This window comes from Salvelinus namaycush, chromosome 16 (assembly GCF_016432855.1).
Source record: "Salvelinus namaycush isolate Seneca chromosome 16, SaNama_1.0, whole genome shotgun sequence".
NCBI classification, from domain to species: Eukaryota; Metazoa; Chordata; class Actinopteri; order Salmoniformes; family Salmonidae; genus Salvelinus; species Salvelinus namaycush.
Genome location: NC_052322.1, coordinates 25,535,309 through 25,554,595, shown reverse-complemented (window position 1 = coordinate 25,554,595; position 19,287 = coordinate 25,535,309). Strand labels below are relative to the sequence as shown.

The 19,287-nt window shown below is 44.3% G+C and overlaps 1 protein-coding gene across 1 annotated transcript; it reads right to left on the bottom strand.

Moving 5' to 3' along the window:
* Positions 1-9,117: 9,117 nt before the first annotated feature.
* On the bottom strand, positions 9,118-17,357 carry ttll10 (tubulin tyrosine ligase-like family, member 10). The gene is made up of 12 exons (XM_039011493.1): positions 17,114-17,357; positions 16,499-16,661; positions 16,266-16,384; positions 15,940-16,050; positions 15,560-15,653; positions 12,953-12,959; positions 12,429-12,601; positions 11,471-11,642; positions 10,796-10,936; positions 10,483-10,599; positions 10,269-10,362; positions 9,118-9,953 (listed from the first exon to the last, which is right to left on the bottom strand). The coding sequence occupies exons 1-12, from the start codon at positions 17,355-17,357 to the stop codon at positions 9,118-9,120; spliced, it is 2,271 nt and encodes a 756-aa protein (XP_038867421.1).
* Positions 17,358-19,287: the final 1,930 nt, after the last annotated feature.

Genomic DNA, 19,287 nt, shown 5'->3' with positions numbered 1-19,287 from the left:
CAATCTCCATACACAAACATTGGCAGTAGAATGACTCGTACTGAAGAGCTCAGTGACTTTCAACGTGTCACATTCATAGGATGCCACCTTCCAACAAGTCAGTTCGTCAAATTTCTAGAGCTGCTAGAGCTGCCCCAGTCAACTGTAAGTGCTGTGAAGTGGAAACGTCTAGGAGCAACAACGGCTCAACCGCGAAGTGGTAGGTCACACAAGCTCACAGAACGGGACCACCGAGTGCTGAAGCGTGTAGCTTGTGAAAATTGTCTGTCCTCGGTTGCAACACTCACTACCGAGTTCCAAACTGCCTCTGGAAGCAACGTCAGCACAGTAACTGTTCGTCAGGAGCTTCATGAAATGGGTTTCCATGGCCGAGCAGCCGCATACAAGCCTAAGATCACCATGCACAATGCCAAGCGTCGGCAGGAGTGGTGTAAAGCTCGCCTCCATTGGACTCTGGAGCAGTGGAAACGCGTTCTCTGGAGTGTTGAATCACGCTACAGCATCAGGCCATCCGACGGACAAATCTGGGTTTGGCAGATGCCAGGAGAAAGCTACCTGCCTAAAGTTTGGTGGAGGAGGAATAATGGTCTGGGGCTGTTTTTCATGGTTCGGACTAGGCCCCTTAGTTCCAATGAAGGGAAATATTAACGCTACAGCATACAATGACATTCTAGATGCTGTGTATCCAACTTTGTGAAAACAGTTTGGGGAGGGTTCTTTCCTGTTTCAGCATGACAATGCCCCCATGCACAAGGCGAGGGCCATACAGAAATGGTTTGTTGAGATTGGTGTGGAAGAACTTGACTGGCCTGCACAGAGCCCTGGCCTCAATCCCATCGAACACCTTTGGGATGAATTAGAACGTCGACTGCGAGCCAGGCCTAATCGCCCAACATTAGTGCACCAACTCACTAATGTTCTTGTGGCTGGACGGAAGTAAGTCCCCACAGCAATGTTCCAACATCTAGTAGAAAGCCTTCCCAGAAGACTGGAGACTGTTATAGCAGCACAGGGGGGACCAACTCCATAATGCAAATGATTTTGGAATGAGATGTTCGACAAGCAGGTGTCCACATACTTTGGGTCATGTAATGTATGTCAAACAAAATCCAATGATTGCAAAGTTAAACAAAACTCAAACTCAAATCAAATCAAACGTTATTTGTCACATGTGCCAAATACAACTGGTGTAGACCTTACAGTGATAGACTTTAAGAAGTTAAGAAAAATAAATAAATAAGTGTTAAGTAAAAAATTGAAAATAGAAAATAAAAGTAACAAATAAATAAACAGCAGCAGTAAAATAACAATCAAGGCTATATACAGGGGGTACCGGTACAGCAGTGGCGTGCCGTGGGCCTGGGGCATGGGCCTTCAGTGAGGTCCTACACAGTCCCACCCGAATTAATCCACCTCTTATTACCATCATTATGATGCCATGGCTCTAGACACTATACATTTAGACAGAAACGCAGTATAACCAGGCGTTGCGTCACCTTGAAATTGACATTTTTATTCCGAGAATTGCAGGGGAAGAGTACAATACAGTACAGTTCAACTAATAGGCAAGAACATAGTCGAGTGCAACAGAGTTATATTAATATTCTTCTTCTATCCATTTCTGGTCCACAAACTTTGAGCTTTAAGTCCCCAAAAAATAAATACAGTGTGTTCACTAAACAGCGCATTGTCGCACCCAAAGCAGTTTCACCGTAAAGACACATAACTATTCACTGAAAATAAAAGGAAGAAAACAAATAATTTGCAACATAGGCTATTTGCCATTTTATTTTGTTAATATATAGGCTATTTAATATTAACGAAATAAAATGCGAAACATACATACACATTTAATAAAAAATTAAATGCAATGGAAGGAAAGTACAGGAGGGGACTGAGCACGCACCCGTGAGTAGCCCCCGTGTTGAGGATCAGCGTGGCGGATGTGTTGTTCCCTACCCTTACCACCCGGGGGCGGCCCGTCAGGAAGTCCAGTATCCAGTTGCAGAGGGAGGTGTTTAGTCCCAGGGTCCTTAGCTTAGTGATGAGCTTTGAGGGCACTATGGTGTTGAACTATGGTGTTGAGTTGTGGTCAATGAATAACATTCTCGCATACGTGTTCCTTTTGTCCAGGTGTGAAAGGGCAGTGTTGAGTGCAATAGAGATTGCATCATCTGTGGTTCTGTTGGGTCGGTATGCAAATTGGAGTGGGTCTAGGGTTTCTGGAATAATGGTGTTGATGTGAGCCATGACCAGCCTTTCAATGCACTTCATGGCAACAGACGTGAGTGCTACGGGTCGGTATACACAAAGTATATATAAAATCTATATACTGTATATATAAATATATAGACGGTATACATGGGTCAGTATATTTTGTGCTATACACAAAGACTAATTTAAACAATTTAAATTTTCGCCTAAAATGACATACCCAATTCGAACTACCTTTAGATCAGGACCTGAAGCAAGGATATGCATAGTCAAATAAAATCACTTTTTATTGGTCACATACACATAGTTAGCAGATGTTAATGCGAGTGTAGCGAAATGCTTGTGCTTCTAGTTTCCGGCAATGCAGTAATATCTAACAAGTAATCTAACAAATTCACAATAACTACCTTATACACACAAATATAAGGGATGAATGTACATACACTGCTCAAAAAAATAAAGGGAACACTTAAACAACACAATGTAACTCCAAGTAAATCTCACTTCTGTGAAATCAAACTGTCCACTTAGGAAGCAACACTGATTGACAATAAATTTCACATGCTGTTGTGCAAATGGAATAGACAAAAGGTGGAAATTATAGGCAGATAGCAAGACACCCCCAATAAAGGAGTGGTTCTGCAGGTGGTGACCACAGACCACTTCTCAGTTCCTATGCTTCCTGGTTGATGTTTTGGTCACTTTTGAATGCTGGCGGTGCTTTCACTCTAGTGGTAGCATGAGACGGAGTCTACAACCCACACAAGTGGCTCAGGTAGTGCAGCTCATCCAGGATGGCACATCAATGCGAGCTGTGGCAAGAAGGTTTGCTGTGTCTGTCAGCGTAGTGTCCAGAGCATGGAGGCGCTACCAGGAGACAGGCCAGTACATCAGGAGACGTGGAGGAGGCCGTAGGAGGGCAACAACCCAGCAGCAGGACCGCTACCTCCGCCTTTGTGCAAGGAGGAGCACTGCCAGAGCCCTGCAAAATGACCTCCAGCAGGCCACAAATGTGCATGTGTCAGCATATGGTCTCACAAGGGCTCTGAGGATCTCATCTCCGTACCTGCAGAATCACTCCTTTATTGGGGGTGTCTTGCTAATTGCCTATAATTTCCACCTTTTGTGGTGGCCTTCCTACACCTCCACCAGCCACACTACAACCAACCCCACAACCCTCTCATTCGTAGCCTGGGTCCAGTGGTATTCGGCTCGCGCTCCCGAGGGAGTACGATGGGACGGCTGCCGGGTGCCAGGGGTTCTTACTCCAGCTGGAGCTCTACCTGGGAACCGTTCACCCGGCTCCTTCGGGACGTGAGAGCGTGAACGCCCTCGTCTCCTGCCTCTCAGGCAAAGCCCTGGAGTGGGCCAACGCGGTGTGGAATGAGGTAGACTCTGCGAGGGACCACTACCCAGAGTTCACTCGCCGTTTTCAGGCAGTGTTCGACCTCCCACCTGAGGGCCGAGCGGGTGAATGTCTGTTCCATCTCAGGCAGGAGACAAGGAGCGCGCAGGACTTCGCACTGGAGTTCCGGACCTTGGCTGCCAGGGCGGGATGGAATGACAGGGCCTTGATTGATCACTATAGGTGTATTTTGCGTGAGGACGTCCGTCGGGAGCTAGCCTGTAGAGATACCACCCTCACCTTGGACCAGCTGGTGGACATGTCAATTCGGCTGGACAACTTGCTGGCTACCCGAGGACGTCCGGATCGAGCTCTGTCAGTTTCATCCCCCAGCACCTCCGCTCGGATGCCCATGGAGCTAGGAGGTACTGCAGCGAGGGCGACCAGAGGAGGAGCCCTTTCCTGCGCCAGATGTGGTCGTAGAGGGCACACTGCTGACCGGTGCTGGAGGAGCTCTTCTGGGAGTCGAGAGGACAGGCAGGGCACTGTTCGGTCACCCCAGGTGAGTAGGCACCAGACTCATTCAGAGTCCCCTGTTGCTCACATGTATGTGTTGATTTATTTTCCTGAGTTTTGCCCACATTCCCAGCATAAGGCGCTAGTAGATTCAGGCGCAGCGGGGAATTTTATTGACCATGTCTTTTGCTTATAGTTTAGGGACCCATTTGTTCGGATTGATAAGCCCTTCCCAGTGCACGCTTTAGATAGTCGACCATTAGGGTCAGGGATAATCAGGGAGGCCACGGCTCCACTGGACATGGTTACGCAGGAGGGTCATGGGGAGAGAATTAGTCTCTTCCTTATTGATTCTTCTGCGTTTCCCGTGGTGCTGGGGATACCTTGGTTGGCCTGTCACAACCCCAAGGTTTCGTGGCAACAGAGGGCTCTGAAGGGGTGGTCAGAGGAGTGCTCAGGCAGGTGTGTAGGAGTTTCCATCGGTGCAACAACGGTGGAGAGTCCAGACCAAGTCTCCACCGTGCGCATTCCCTCAGAATATGCCGATTTGGCGATCGCCTTCTGTAAAAAGAAGGCGACTCAATTACCACCTCATCGACGAGGGAATTGTGCGATAAATCTCCTGGTAAACGCCGCACTTCCCAGGAGGCACGTGTATCCCCTGTCACAGGAGGAGACGGTGGCTATGGAGACATATGTCTCTGAATCTCTGGGGCAGGGGTACATTCGGCCCTCCACGTCATCCGCCTCCTCGAGTTTCTTTTTTGTGAAGAAGAAGGAGGGAGGTCTGCGTCCGTGCATTGACTAGAGGTCTAAATTCCATTACAGTGGGGTACAGTTACCCACTACCTCTCATCGCTACGGCGATTGAGTCATTTCACAGGGCACGCTTCTTCACAAAACTGGATCTCAGGAGCACGTATAACTTGGTGCATATCCGGGAGGGAGATGAGTGGAAGACAGCGTTTAGTACCACATCCGGCCATTATGAGTACCTCGTCATGCCGTACGGGTTAAAGAATGCTCCAGCCTTCTTCCAATCCTTTGGACGGGAGTTGTTGGCTGTCGTCAGGGCTCTGAAGGTGTGGAGACATTACCTTGAGGAGGCTAAACACCCTTTTCTCATCTGGACTGACCACCGTAATCTGGAGTACATCCGGGCGGCGAGGAGACTGAACCCTTGCCAGGCAAGGTGGGCTACGTTTTTCACCTGGTTTAGGTTTACGATGTCATATAGACCGGGTTCCCAGAACACTAAGGCCGACGCACTGTCACGACTGTATGATACAGAGGAGCGATGAACGTGACGCGGACATCGAGCGGGCGTCACGTTCAGAGCCTACTCCACCTCAGTGTCCAGCTGGACGGGTGTACATTCCGTTCGATGTTCGTGACAGATTGATCTGGTAGGCTCACACGTCACCCTCCTCTGGTCATCCGGGCATTGGTAGGACAGTGCAAAGTCTTAGTGGCAAGTACTGGTGGTCCACTTTGGCCAAGGACGTGAGGGTTTATGTTTCCTCCTGCTCGGTGTGCGCTCAGTGCAAGGCTCCTAGGCACCTGCCCAGAGGGAAATTACAACCCCTTCCCGTACCACGACGGCTTTGGTCACACCTGTCGGTGGACTTCCTGACCGATCTTCCTCCGTCACAGGGGAACACCACGATCCTGGTCGTTGTGGATCGGTTTTTCTAAGTCCTGTCGTCTCCTCCCTTTGCCCGGTCTCCCTACAGACTGCGGAGGCCAGCTGGTCTGCTCATGCTCTGAGGACGCGGCTAGGGATGTCGTCTGGGCCGTCAGCCTTGCGAGGGTTAACACGTTTAAATGTTTTACTCACATTGGCCACGGAGAAGGAGAGCCCACAGGCTTTGGTAGTGGGCCGTGTCAGTGGCACTGTATTGTTCTCAAAGCGAGCAAAGGAGTTATTTCATTTGTCTGGGAGCAAGACGTCGACGGGGCTGGTTTTCTTTTTGTAATCCGTGATTGACTGCCACATACGTCTCGTGTTTGAGCTGTTGAATTGCGACTCTACTTTGTTTCTATACTGACGCTTTGCTTGTTTGATTGCCATGCGGAGGGAAAAGCTGCACTGTTTGTTTTCGGTCATGTTTCCAGTCGCCTTGCCATGATTAAAAGCGATGGTTCGCGCTTTCAGTTTTGCGCACATGCTGCCATCAAGCCATGGTTTCTGGTTAGGAAATGTTTTAATAGTCACAGTGGGTACGACATATTCGATGCACTTGCTAATAAACTCGCTCACTGAGTCAGCGTATACATCAATGTTGTTGTCTGAGGCTATCCGGAACATATCCCAGTCCACATGATCGATGCAATCCTGAAGCATGGAATCCGATTGGTCAGACCAGTGTTGGACGGACCTGAGCACGGGCGTTTCCTGTTTTAGTTTCTGTCTATAGGCTGGGAGCAACAAAATGGAGTCAGGGTCAGATTTGCCGAAGGCAGGGCAGGGGAGGGCTTTGTATGCATTGCAGAAGTTAGAGTAGCAATAATCCAGAATGCTAGCAGCCCGTATCTCGCATTCAAAATGCTGATAGACTTTAGGAAGTCTAGTTCTTAAGGTTAGCTTTGTTAAAATCCCTGGCTACAATAAATTCAGCCTCAAGATGTATGGTTTCAAGTTTACATAGAGTCCAGTGAAGTTCTTTCAGGGCCGACGAGGTATCTGCTTGGGGGGGATATACACGGCTGTGACTATAATCGAAGAGAATTCTCTTGGAAGATAATGCGGTCGGCATTTGATTGTAAGGAATTCTAGGTCAGGTGAACAAAAGGACTTAAAACCTCTTTAGGCTAGGGGGCAGTATTTTGATGTTTGGATGAAAAACGTGCCCAAAGTAAAATGCCTATTTCTCAGGCCCAGAAGCTAGAATATGCATATAATTGGCAGATTAGGATAGAAAACACTCTAAAGTTTCCAAAACTGTCAAAATATTGTCTGTGAGTATAGCATAACTGATATAGCAGGCAAAGACCTGAGGAAAATCCATCCAGGAAGTGCTGTTTTTCTGAAAACTACTCTTTTCCATTGCAAGCCTATCCTCCATTTAAAGGGATATCAACCAGATTCCTTTCCCTATGGCTTCCACAAGGTGTGAACAGTCTTTAGACATAGTTTCAGGCTTTTATTCTGAAAAATTAGCGAGAATGATCACATCGCGTCAGTGGATAGCCAGATGTCCTCAGATTTGTGCATGCGCGTGCGCCGGGAGCGAGACCTTTTCTTTCTCTCTTCTTTTGAAAAGGATACCGTCCGGTTGAAATATTATCGATTATTTATTGTAAAAACAACCTGAGGATTGATTATAAAAAACATTTGACATGTTTCTACGAACGTTACGGATACTATTTGGAATTTTCGTTTGCCCGTCGTGACTGCACGAGCCTGTGGATTACTGAACAAAATCGAGGTTTTTGGATATAAAGAGAATCTTTATCGAACAAAACAAACATTTATTGTGTAACTGGGAGTCTCGGGAGTGCAAACATACGAAGATCATCAAAGGTAAGTGATTAATTTTATTGCTTTTCTGACTTTCGTGATCAATCTACTTTGCTGCTAGCTGTTTGTAATGTTTTGTCTGCTGAGAGCTGTCCTCACATAATCGCATGGTTTGCTTTCACCGTAAAGCCTTTTTGAAATCTGACATGCCGGCTGGATTAACAACAAGTTAAGCTGAGTTTTGGTGTATTGCACTTCACCGGATGTAGATGAAAATGATCCCGCTAAAGGGATCGGAGCGGCAAGAGGTTTTAAGTTCCTGTATGTTGTTGTGATTACACCATGAGTTGTTAATCATAAGACATACACCCCCGCCCTTCTTCTTACCAGAGAGATGTTTGTTTCTGTCGGCGCGATGCATGAAGAAACCGGGCGGCTGTACCGACTCTGACAACATATTCCGAGTGAGCCATGTTTCCGTGAAACAGAGGATGTTACAATCTCTGATGTCTCTCTGGAAGGCAACTCGTGCCCTAATTTTGTCCACTTTGTTATCTAGAGATTGGACATTGGTGAGTAATATGCTCGGGAGCGGTGGATGGTGTGCTCGCCTTCTGAGTCTGACCAGTAGGCCGCTCCGTCTGCCTCTCCTGCGGCGACCGCGTTGTTTTGGGTCGACCTCTGGGATAAGATCCCATGTCCAGGGTGGAGGACCGAACAAAGGATCCGCTTCGGGAAAGACGTATTCCTGTTGGTAAGTTGTCATGGCTTTTATATCCAATAGTTCTTCCTGGCTGCATGTAATAACACTTGAGATTTCCTGGGCTAACAATGTAAAAAATAATACATAAACTAATACATTAAAAAAATTATAACTGAGTAGTTTCCGAAGGACCTGAAGTGAGGCGACCATCTCTGTCGGCGTCATCTTGCTGTATTCTTGATACCATTTGAAAGGAAATACTCTGTGGAAGTTTGTGGAAATGTGAAATTAATGTACTAGAATATAAGATATTAGATCTGGTAAAAGCTAATACAAAGAAAAAAATATGCGTATTTTTTCTTTCTTTCATTGAAACGCAAGAGAAAGGCCATGATGTACTATTCCAGGTTAGGCGCAATTTAGATTTTGGCCACTAGATGGCAGCAGTGTATGTGCAAAGTTTTAGACTGATTCAATGAACCATTGCATTTCTGTTCAAAATGTAGTATCAAGATTGCCTACCTTTGCAATCATTGTTTTTTGTTTATAATACATTTCAAGTTAAAAAAATCTTAGTCTCAGTATTACTCTGGTACCGTAGATTTGCCCGTGTGCTATTTCACCAGTTGTCATACTGTTGTGCAATTGCATTTTTGAAGCCACCTCAAAAATTTCAAGCATCAAAAGACAGAATCATCTGGGGTTTTTTCAGGGGATAAACATACTTTATTCATTTAAAATATTCTGTAATAAAAAGCTAAGTAGGATTCCTTTCAGGGCGAGGTTCCAACCTCACCCATGCATATTGTTACCCACAAACCAAAATGATTAACGTTAAGTCTATACTTTGACAGGTATGAGTGTCTCAGTGTGAATATATCACAGCTCCTCCCTGTGCTCTTTGTCCTCTTTCTCTTCCTTGGCTGCACTCTGTGTGTCTACACCGGGCTCCTGGCACCCCCCTCCCTCCTGTTCCCCTTTCTTGTCCTGTTTGTCTGTCCACACGGGGCCGCTGGTGCCGGGCTTGGCCAGGCGGAACTGGGTGGGCCTCAGGGAGTAGCAGAAGGGTTGTTCCTGGTCGGGGTGGCAGGCTTTGGTGGCCCGCAGGCGTCTCACAGAGAAGCGTGAGCCCTCAGTTAGAGCCGGGGTGGACAGGGACATGAAGGTATTCTTCACCCACAGGAGATCTGGGGGCTTGCGATGTTCTGAGTTCCCCGATCGCCGCTGCCAGGTGCACTTGCTGAGCCGGAGCTCCACGCGAGCTTGGGCTGGCTTGAGGGGCCGAGGACTGGGTTTGTGGGTGGGATGGGGTCTGGGGGCCCCTGCTGGGCCTGTGGGTCGGTTGGGACCGGTCTGCAGGGATGGATCATTGTGTGTAGTGACAGGGGCAGGATGGTCAGTGGCATCAGTGCCAGTCAGGGGTACCAAGACAGCCGTCATGGCTACAGGAGAAAATGTGTTTTCACTCACTGACTTCTCCCGAGACACTGATGTTACAGACTCGGTCTTCTGAGTCCTGCTGGTGGTGAAGGGCATTTGGGTGGAGGCACTCTTTGGGTGCTGGGCTTGGAGGGGTACTGCTGTTTTGCTCCTACGGCTGAGAACAGGGACATGGGCAGTCTCGCCATCATACAGTAGCACAAAGTCCCTCTGACTGGCCAGTGGCAGCAGCTTCAGTCCACAGCGACACTTGTTGAAGATCTCCAGAGTCAGATCTACAGGAGATAAGGCATATGGCTGTAAGGGCTGACTAGCCTACAGTTGGGTAGTAGCTATCACACATCAGGCTATTTTCAACCCTCCAATAGAAAAACAGAGAGAAGCCAAACACAGGCAAACTAACAAATTAAAGGGGAACTGGCGATACATCATCTCGTTATCTTGAATTACAAAGACAAAAAAAGTATTTCCGAACTGAGTTTATTTCTGAGATCAGCTGCATTTGAGGATATCTTGTCAAATTCTTGAGGTAATATCATAGTCCAACAGAACTAATTAAGCCAGTCATGTGAACGGTAGTGTGTGCTCACCCAAAGTTTCCACAACAGTACTGGGAATCACTTCCTTCAGGGCCTCACAGTTGGTGTGGAGGGCTGGGTTACAGTTCATCTCCAACAGCCACACCTAGATGAGAACAGACAAAGGCACAGCAAGCACATCAACTGTTAGTTTGACCAACCGCTCACAAATACTTTGAAACTCACATACACTTTACATTAAAAACCAATGAGGTGTTTTGCCGACCTTAAAGTCATCGTCAATCATGAAATCACAGCCAATCAGGTCAAAGTACCCCAGTTTACGATCTAGCTTGGCTTTCACAGCGAAGAAACACTGGATCATGATCTGCTGCATTCGCTTCTAATGAATGGATAACAGACAAACAGACAGACAGACAGACACAAAGGTGTGGGTGGAGAGGATGTCGTTTGTAGTCTCTCCCAGGAGTAAAATCCCATCACTTAACTATAAATAACACCAATGATGCTTTCATAATTGGTCCCTGAAGGGTTAACTTAACCATGATGTAAACCTAAAAAAAAACTATAAAACTCACGGCGAAAGCGCCAAGCACCCAGTCCCTAGGCAGACCCTTGGCAACACTGAGCTTGTCATTGACGTAGGTGTTGAATCGATCCATGGACCAGACGGTCTCTTCCTTCAGCACGCTGTAGAGAGGGTTCTTCTTCTGCATGTACTGTGGGGAAACAAAAGGGGGACCAGGATACACATGAATGGCCAGAGAGAGTTGTTGTTACAGGGCCAACAGTTTGAGACTTGATTGGTACCATTATTTTATGACCTGGTTTCTGGTCTATTTTCATGCAATATCCTATGGAGATGCATCTATTGACAACCTGATTCTGAAATAGTAATACTCTGCTTATATGACTAAACTTGCAGGTCAGGGGAGCAGGTTGACATTTATTGTCATGAGTCTTGTCCTGGAGCAGAACTGAGCATTTCCCCTTTAGACAGGCCAACTGCAACATCAAAATTGCCTATATTGTAAAGATTCATTATATTTTTTGTTTTACTTTTTGTCTTCATTGAAGGTTAGGGTTAGACATTAGGGTTAACAGTGTGGTTAGAGTTTGGTTTAAAATCAGCTAGTGACCACTCTGCAGAGCTGCCTCCAGAACAAGATGCATGACAAAAAAACACTATCCTGCTCAGGGGAGGCAAAATTATTTTGTAAACAAAGAAAGAGAAGCATATTTTTTCTACTAACCTGATTGGTCAAATGGGAAGAGAGGTTGGGGGAGTTGGGGTCATAAAGGTCACAGGTCAAGCGCACGTAACCATGGCGAAAAAAGACCATGTAGGGTGAGGTGCAGGCAATGAGGAAATAGGAGCGCACATCAAACTTTCTCCCCTTTAAGAGCAGAGGGTTCTGGATATACCTGAGGAAACATTAGATATACATTATAATCCACTTGGCTGATCTAGGATTGTCCCCGCTGTCCAAATAATCGTATTCATTATGATAAGGAAAAACGGATCCTAGATCAGCATGCATACTCTTTCTGAATACAGGCCCAGAGCCTTGTCTCAATAGATACAAGGCTGAGCACGTCACGAAAACAATGCGCACGCTTCAATGGTGCAGAAAGCCATGTGTGGTTGTGATTCTGGATAGCCAGATAGCTAGCAACAATGACAAGAAACTGCCATGTGGGGAATCGTTGTATCTTGTTATTGATACCATGTCTTGTTTGAGGTGTTTTCACTGATGTTTCGTCTATGCTAAATGTCTCAAATTCATGAGCTAGCTAACCAACAACTGTAACGATGTATTTGAGAGATGAGGTGCTCAATGTGAAACTTTATTTATATATAGTTTACATGTTGTCAACAATCTGTGCCAACACCGTCTTTTTTACCGCATAGTTGCGCGGTTTTGTTGCTAATAAACCAACCCGTCTGTAGTACATCGCTCTTTTAAAAACAGATCTTGCATTCCCTCTGTTGGTAGAAATGTAGTAATATATCTAATTCATCAACTGAATGTGGCAGACAATGGCAGCTTTGCAATTCATGGAGAATTACTACAGTATAACCACATCGAATAAAATCAGAATTATAGAATGTATTTGATGATAGTATAATCTGCAATTCCTTTTTGGTTTTGCAGATACAGTACTGAACGTCCTTATAAAGTAGCGTTCACAGCCCTAGTGTTCACCCACTGCTGCACGATGCGTGCCTGGGGCAAGCGAAAAGGCAGCGTCCTGTTGCACTGGCTCTCTGCGATGTTCTGCAGCTTGAGTCTGAAGGCCGAGACGTCTTCCTGGCTCCTCAGGAGGAAGATGCCTCGCCCCTGGTTGAGGCCCGTGGGCTTACAGATCCACATGCTTGTCTCCTCATCACACATACCTAGCAATGCAACATGGTCTTATTAGAATATCTCATGTAAACTTGAATGAAACTACTGATACGAGCAAGAGCAGTGTGCTTTCTCTTTTCGCATTATTCCCATGCACCTGCAACAATATAACTCAGATGTGGGAATGCTTTTTTAAATGTCTTATTAGAATATCTCAAAATAGTGACATTTAATCATTGTAGTTATATGTGAACTATGCAGACAAATTAGTTATATGTCACCTTTGCTGACTACATTACCTACAGTACCAGTCAAAAGTTTGGACACGCCTACTCATTCAAGTTTTTTTTTAAACTCTTTTCTACATTGTAGAATAATAGTGAAGACATCAAAACTATGAAATAACACATATGGAATCTTGTAGGAACCAAAAAAGTGTCAAACAAAGAGATTCTTCAAAGTAGCGAACCTTTGCCTTCATGACAGCTTTGCACACTCTTGGCATTCTCTCAACCAGCTTCATGAGGTAGTCACCTGGAATGCATTTCAATTAACAGGTGTGCTTTGCTAAAAGTTCATTTGTAGAATTTCTTTCCATCTTAATGCGTTAGGGCCAATCAGTTGTGTTGTGACAAGGTAGCGGTGATATACAGAGATTGCCCTATTTGTTAAAAGACAGAGTCCATATTATGGCAAGAACACCTAAAATAAGCAAATAGAAACGACAGTCCGTCATTGCTTTAAGACATGAAGTTCAATCAATCCAGAAAATTTCAAGAACTTTTAAAGGTTCTTCAAGTGCAGTCACAAAAACCATCAAGCGCTATGATAAAACTGACACTCATGAGGACCGCCACTGGGAAGGAAGACGCAGGTTTGCAACTGCTGCAGAGGATAAGTTCATTAGAGTTACCAGCCTCAGAAATTGCAGCCCAAATAAATGCTTCACAGAATTCAAGTAACAGACACATCTCAACATCAACTGTTCAGAGGAGACTGAGTGAATCAGGCCTTCATGGTCAAATTGCTGCAAAGAAACCAATACTAAAGGACACCAATAATAAGAAGAGACTTGCTTGGACCAAGAAACACGAGTAATGGACATTAGACTGGTGGAAATCTGTCCTTTGGTCTGATGAGTCCAAATGTGAGATTTTTGGTTCCAACCGCCGTGTCTTTGTGAGACGCAGAGTAGGTGAACGGATGATAGGGGCGGCAGGTAGCCTAGTGGTTAGAGCGTTGGACTAGTAACCAAAAGGTTGCAAGATCAAGTCCCTGCGCTGACAAGGTAAAAATCTGTAGTTTTGTCCCTGAACAAGGCAGTTAACCCACTGTTCCTAGGCCGTCATTGAAAATAAGAATTTGTTCTTAACTGACTTGCCTAGTTAAATAAAGTTAAAATAAAATAAAATCTCTGCATGTGTGGTTCCCACCGTGGAGCATGGAGGAGAAGGTGGGATGGTGTGGGGATGCTTTGCTGGTGACACTGTCGGTGATTTATTAAGAATTCAAGGCACACTTAACCAGCATGACTACCAGAACATTCTGCAGCAATACGCCATCCCATCTGGTTTGCGCTTAGTGGGACTGTCATTTGTTTTTCAACAAGACCATGACCCAACACACCTCCAGGCTGTGTAAGGGCAATTTGACCAAGAGATGAGAGTGATGGAGTGCTGCATCAGATGACCTGGCCTCCACAATTACCCAATCTCAACCCAATTGAGAAGGTTAGGGATGAGTTGGACCGTGGAGTGAAGGAAAGCAGCCAACAAGTGCTCAGCATAAGTGGGAACTCCTTCAAGACTGTTGGAAAAGCATCCCAGGTGAAGCTGGTTGAGAGAATCCCAAGAGTGTGCAAAGCTGTCATCAAGGCTTTGAAAAATCAAAAATATATTTTGCTTTGTTTAACACTTTTTTGGTTACTACATGATTCCATATGTGTTTTTTCATTGCTTTGATGTCTTCACTATTATTCTACAATGTAGAAAACAGTAATAAATAAATAAAAACTCATGAATAAGTTGGTGTGTCCAAACTTTTCACTGGTACTGTATATGTCACAATAATTAGTTATTTATGTCACAAAGCAGACTAAACCTTATTGTTGTCATTATGCATGTTATTATATTTCACCTGATTGTTGTAATTTTGCCGTAGGCTTGAGAGATGCTGTTTCAATTTACAATATGCAGGTGTATCATTGTCATCCTCTTAACTTAAAGGAACTATTATAGGATTTTCAAGAAGCAAAGTGTCACTTTGCTTCTTGAAAGTCCAACATCCTGAATACTTGACCGCTGACATGCAAACATTCGGGGTCTGTATTAACAATGGACTAATGAAAAAATACCAAAATGTAGTTTTTGAGTGGATTTGTCCTTTAACTTTTAGAATTAAAGATACTAGCAAGAGCAGTGTGCAGGTTTCTTCTTTTTGCTCATGTTATTCAACTGTTACCATGCACCTGCAACAAAGATAGCTCAGATGTGTGAGTGCCTTTTGAATTTTGAAATGAACAGCTTTGAAATGAGGTGAGGAGCAATGGTGGAAAGCCTGTTACAGTGAGGCGGTAGCCACTGTTAAAGGACTGTGTGTGTCATGGCTTTTCACTACATGTCTCTCTCTGTCTCTCAGACATGACCTCTGCCAACATTTCTCTATAGCAACACAACAGGTTTCTCTTGTGATTTTATAACAATAGCCTACTGGGAACTGAAGTGCTGTACCTTAACGTTCCAACATAAAAATAAATAAATAATAATACATTCGAATCACCAGGACAACTATTGTGTCACACAAATCTGTCAGTTACGCATGATTTGTTTTCATTGTCTTTGCCTTCATTGTCTTTTCCATGAAGCACAAGTTACTTTTTCAACTGTAGCCCCCTACAGAATCTTGTTGAACCTGTATTGTAGTGTGCTAGTATTGACATGTTATCATGTTACTGGAGGCGTTGTATTTGACTTAGGCCAATTTTTACCTTCCTGCTGGGCAAAGAAAGCCTCTCTCTCATCTCTCATGTCCATGCGGAAGGTGGTGGGGAAAAACTCCTCAATTTTCAACCTCCTACAAGGCAGAGAAGTATTGCCATTAGATGAAAGGTCACTGTATTACTTAAAGGGATAGTCCACTTTTTTAAAGTGTTATCTTATTTTCAATACTGGATTTAAAACGGATCCAGGAAAGTCAATACCCTAGTGAAGTAAAAAAATAAATAAAGGGAACTAACATATAGAAGTAGCCATTAGATGAAGTAACCATTGGAAGTAGACATTAGTAACTACTCTATAGAGATACAGTATTTTACAGGACTATAATGTGAGAGGCCTATGCACATTCTTTGTCTCAGATGCCTCACCTCAGTCCCCGACCGTGGTTGACCTTGCTGCTGAAGCGTTCATACTCCCTTAGGCTGCTAAGGAGGCCGATCTTAGTGGTCAGCACCTTGTTGTTGGGGATCTGGTAAAGGAGCTGTTCACCTACGACATGAGGACATATTCAAAACCATTCTCCTTCATATAGTCATTTTACATCTGTTGTCTTCTACAAAAGAAACAAGATTTCAAACACTGAACCCAGATATATATTTGCCGCTTATTATGAAATATTCAAGACTGAATTAACATTTTATGTAACTGTAACTGTATTGATACCTCTGTGGAGTGAACCATATGAGCTTGTATAGTACAGTTACCTTCTTTGAAGTTGTAATAGGTGACTGGGGATTTGATCTCGCACCACTTGAGTTTAAAGTCCTCTCTAGTCTTGTCGTAGATCCGTTGCCATCCTCTGCTCTCACAATAGGAGGTTACTCTACATTGAATAAAAGTAGTCAATACAAAAAATGGCTACACTCAACAGATTGAATTAAGGCCTAAGTTGAATTGTCTTATCATTTCACTTCACCGGAATAGGGGAGTGACTTACATGGAGGCTCCGTTACCTCCTCCAAAGAAGAAGAAAGACCCTGGGCCCCTGGGCTCCTCTGTCCGCCTGTCCCTCTCCCTTTCTGGATACGGTAGTAACACCACCCCCCTGGGGGGAGACCTCCTCCTACTCCCACTGAAGCACTGCTCTTCCAGACACACACCTGCCGCACCCAGAGATATGGATTAAAATACACACTCAAACTGCCGAGTGACAAATTCTATTCAAAAAGTGTCAATATGTACTGTAACTAAAATGGTGGCAACTCTAGATAAGAAAGTCTTGTTTACTTAACCATAAGAAATAATATTGCTTTTATCAGCTTTGTAGTTCCTGAGTGCTGATTTTGAACATTCCTTTTCATTTCAGTATTCTAGCTTTTCTTTTATCTTTGTTCACTAAAGCATATAAGAACTGTTCACCACTGTATGACTAACTGGTCGTTTATATGCCTCTCCTGTTACTTATTATCAGAAAACTTTAACAGACCAAATAGATTTTTAGAACCTGATGAGAAAAAAACCTGAATTGAACCACCAGAATACCACCATTCTCCACACACACCTGGCCCTCCATCCTCCCCGCTCCTCCATGCTGCAGACGTCCCCTGGTTACCTCTGAGACCTGTCTGTGGGTCCTCCTGCAGTTTGCCTACCCCTTCACTGGGTTCTGATGTCACTTCCTGTATCTTGTTGTTGTCGGCCAGGGACCCGCTGTCTCCCACCTCCTCCTCCTGTGTCCCTCCCTGGCTCTGGCTCGCCCAGGGCGTGTTGTCTCCACAGGCCAGCTGGGCTTCCGGGAGCCCTCTCACCCCTGTCTCGCCCTGAGGGCAGGGCTCAACCAAGTTCTCAGATGACATCACTTACCACTGATGCTGACCCAGATCGTGGGAGTACTGGAGTACTGTAACGGGAGTTTTTCCATTGGGAATGGCACCCGGACCGGACCACCCCTCTCCTTCTCGCAGTCTGTGACACCCCCCCCTGTTCAAGATTGGAGACAGGAGTTAGCTGACTCATGCGGCACTTCAGCATGCACTCAGTACTAACTGGAGTGTGAAACTAAAGCTATGGATAAGATTCAAAAGTATGGCTGTTTAACTGTAGTTTCTTGCATGTCTGTTCTATTTTTTATTGAGATTTTTTATTTTTTAAATGTACTCACAAAATGCAATTTAATCTCAATGTCAAGCAAATTGTATTTTACTGTATTCATAGCCTAGTACATTTGCCAAATTGTTTTATTCTTTTATGCTTTATAGCTAATAAAAATGTTAAGGACAAGTAATTAGATTAATTAATATATCGCAAAATGCATTAAATGTAGTCCTATTGAGCAATTTGCAGAATCAAGTGTTTAGCAGAAGTAGGTAGGCAGTAAGTGATGACCTCTGACCTTATCTTGAGCTGGTCTTGTTGCACACTGATGCCTTTAGATTTCAGCTATGCATGCAGCTATTTAGGTCCAAAACAAAAGCTTTTTCTTTGTATGCATTTCATCCAATAGTCCACATGAGGCCCTGAAAAGGATAAAAAATTGCCCATGCACAAATGAAATAGTGTAAGTCAATATGCTGTAATTCAGTGTTAGTCCGTGTAGGTTTTGGTCTATATAAAATACTACTGGCACACTGGTAGCCAGCTTAGCCAATGCAGGACAAACTGATTAGGAAAGTGTGTAAACAGCCACTGGTTGCCTGGGAAATGGGTGCCTTGGCAACATTTGCTAATTCTAGATTGAATCTTGCAACAATACCACCACAAGATATACTAGTCAGGATATGAATCCCACATGCACCCCTCCTCCAAGTTTAGTGTCATTCAATATTAATTGCCAGTAAGCCTGTGGTGTGGCTTCTATAGTAATATGAGAACAAGAGTGTCAATTAAAATGGATTTGCCAGTTTTCCAATGCATTTTATCTAGCAAAAGTGTAAAATAATATTTTCTGGAGGGTCCACACATCAAAGTATCCAGGGGGCATGTCTTTCCTTTTTTTGTTGTAATAATCATCACACCTTGTCTTGGGTCTTTGTTCCATAAATGTCCCCTTCTTTCCAGACTCAATTTTATAAGTAGTGATCTAAAAATAAATATGTTTAACTTGTATTCATTTTATCAATGAGTGTGTGTGTGTGTGTGTGTGTGGGGGGGGGGGGGGGCCTACAGAGGACCCACCCAGTCACAGTTGGCAATTACCACTAATCCTCCCCCTACCCTCCGAACACCATGATAATTTACTGGGAGTGGTGCCGCTGCATCTAACAGCCATGCAAACCTACAATATACTGTTGTCTGATTGTGGATTTGACAGTTATGAGGGTCTTTCCACAAAATGAGTGCCTTTGATATTTTAAGTAGGAATTGTATACCAATATTTAATTTTAAAAGCCTGTTATACCTGGGGTGGCAGGTAGCCTAGTGGTTAGAGCATTGGGCCAGTAACCAAAAGATTGCTAGATCAAATCCCAGAGCTGACAAGGTAAAAATCTGTCATCCTGCCCCTGAACAAGGCAGTTAACCCACTGTTCCTAGGCTGTCATTGTAAATAAGAATTTGTTCTTAACTGACTTGCCTAGTTAAATAAATATATACAAATATTAAATGAAGTTTCCTTGAATATAATATACTGTGACCACATGGAGAATTCAATCAATCTGATTTTTATAGGAATAAAGATATGCTGAAACTATTTTTGCATATTTTTTTCATAAGAAAAAGTGTACATTTTAAAGTCAAATCATAGTGTAAAAGCAGGTGAGCTGGTTCTACTCTTTTGGGCCATTTGCT

Bases quoted from the DNA above. Each gene is read 5' to 3' on its own strand.
- ttll10 (XM_039011493.1), bottom strand. From the start codon at position 17,357: ATGTCATCTGAGAACTTGGTTGAGCCCTGCCCTCAGGGCGAGACAGGG. The intron at 10,937-11,470 runs GTTAGTAGAAAA...GTTTCCCCACAG, and splicing joins CTTCCCATTTGACCAATCAG to TACATGCAGAAGAAGAACCC. The intron at 10,600-10,795 runs GTGAGTTTTATA...TCCATTCATTAG, and splicing joins GGGTGCTTGGCGCTTTCGCC to AAGCGAATGCAGCAGATCAT.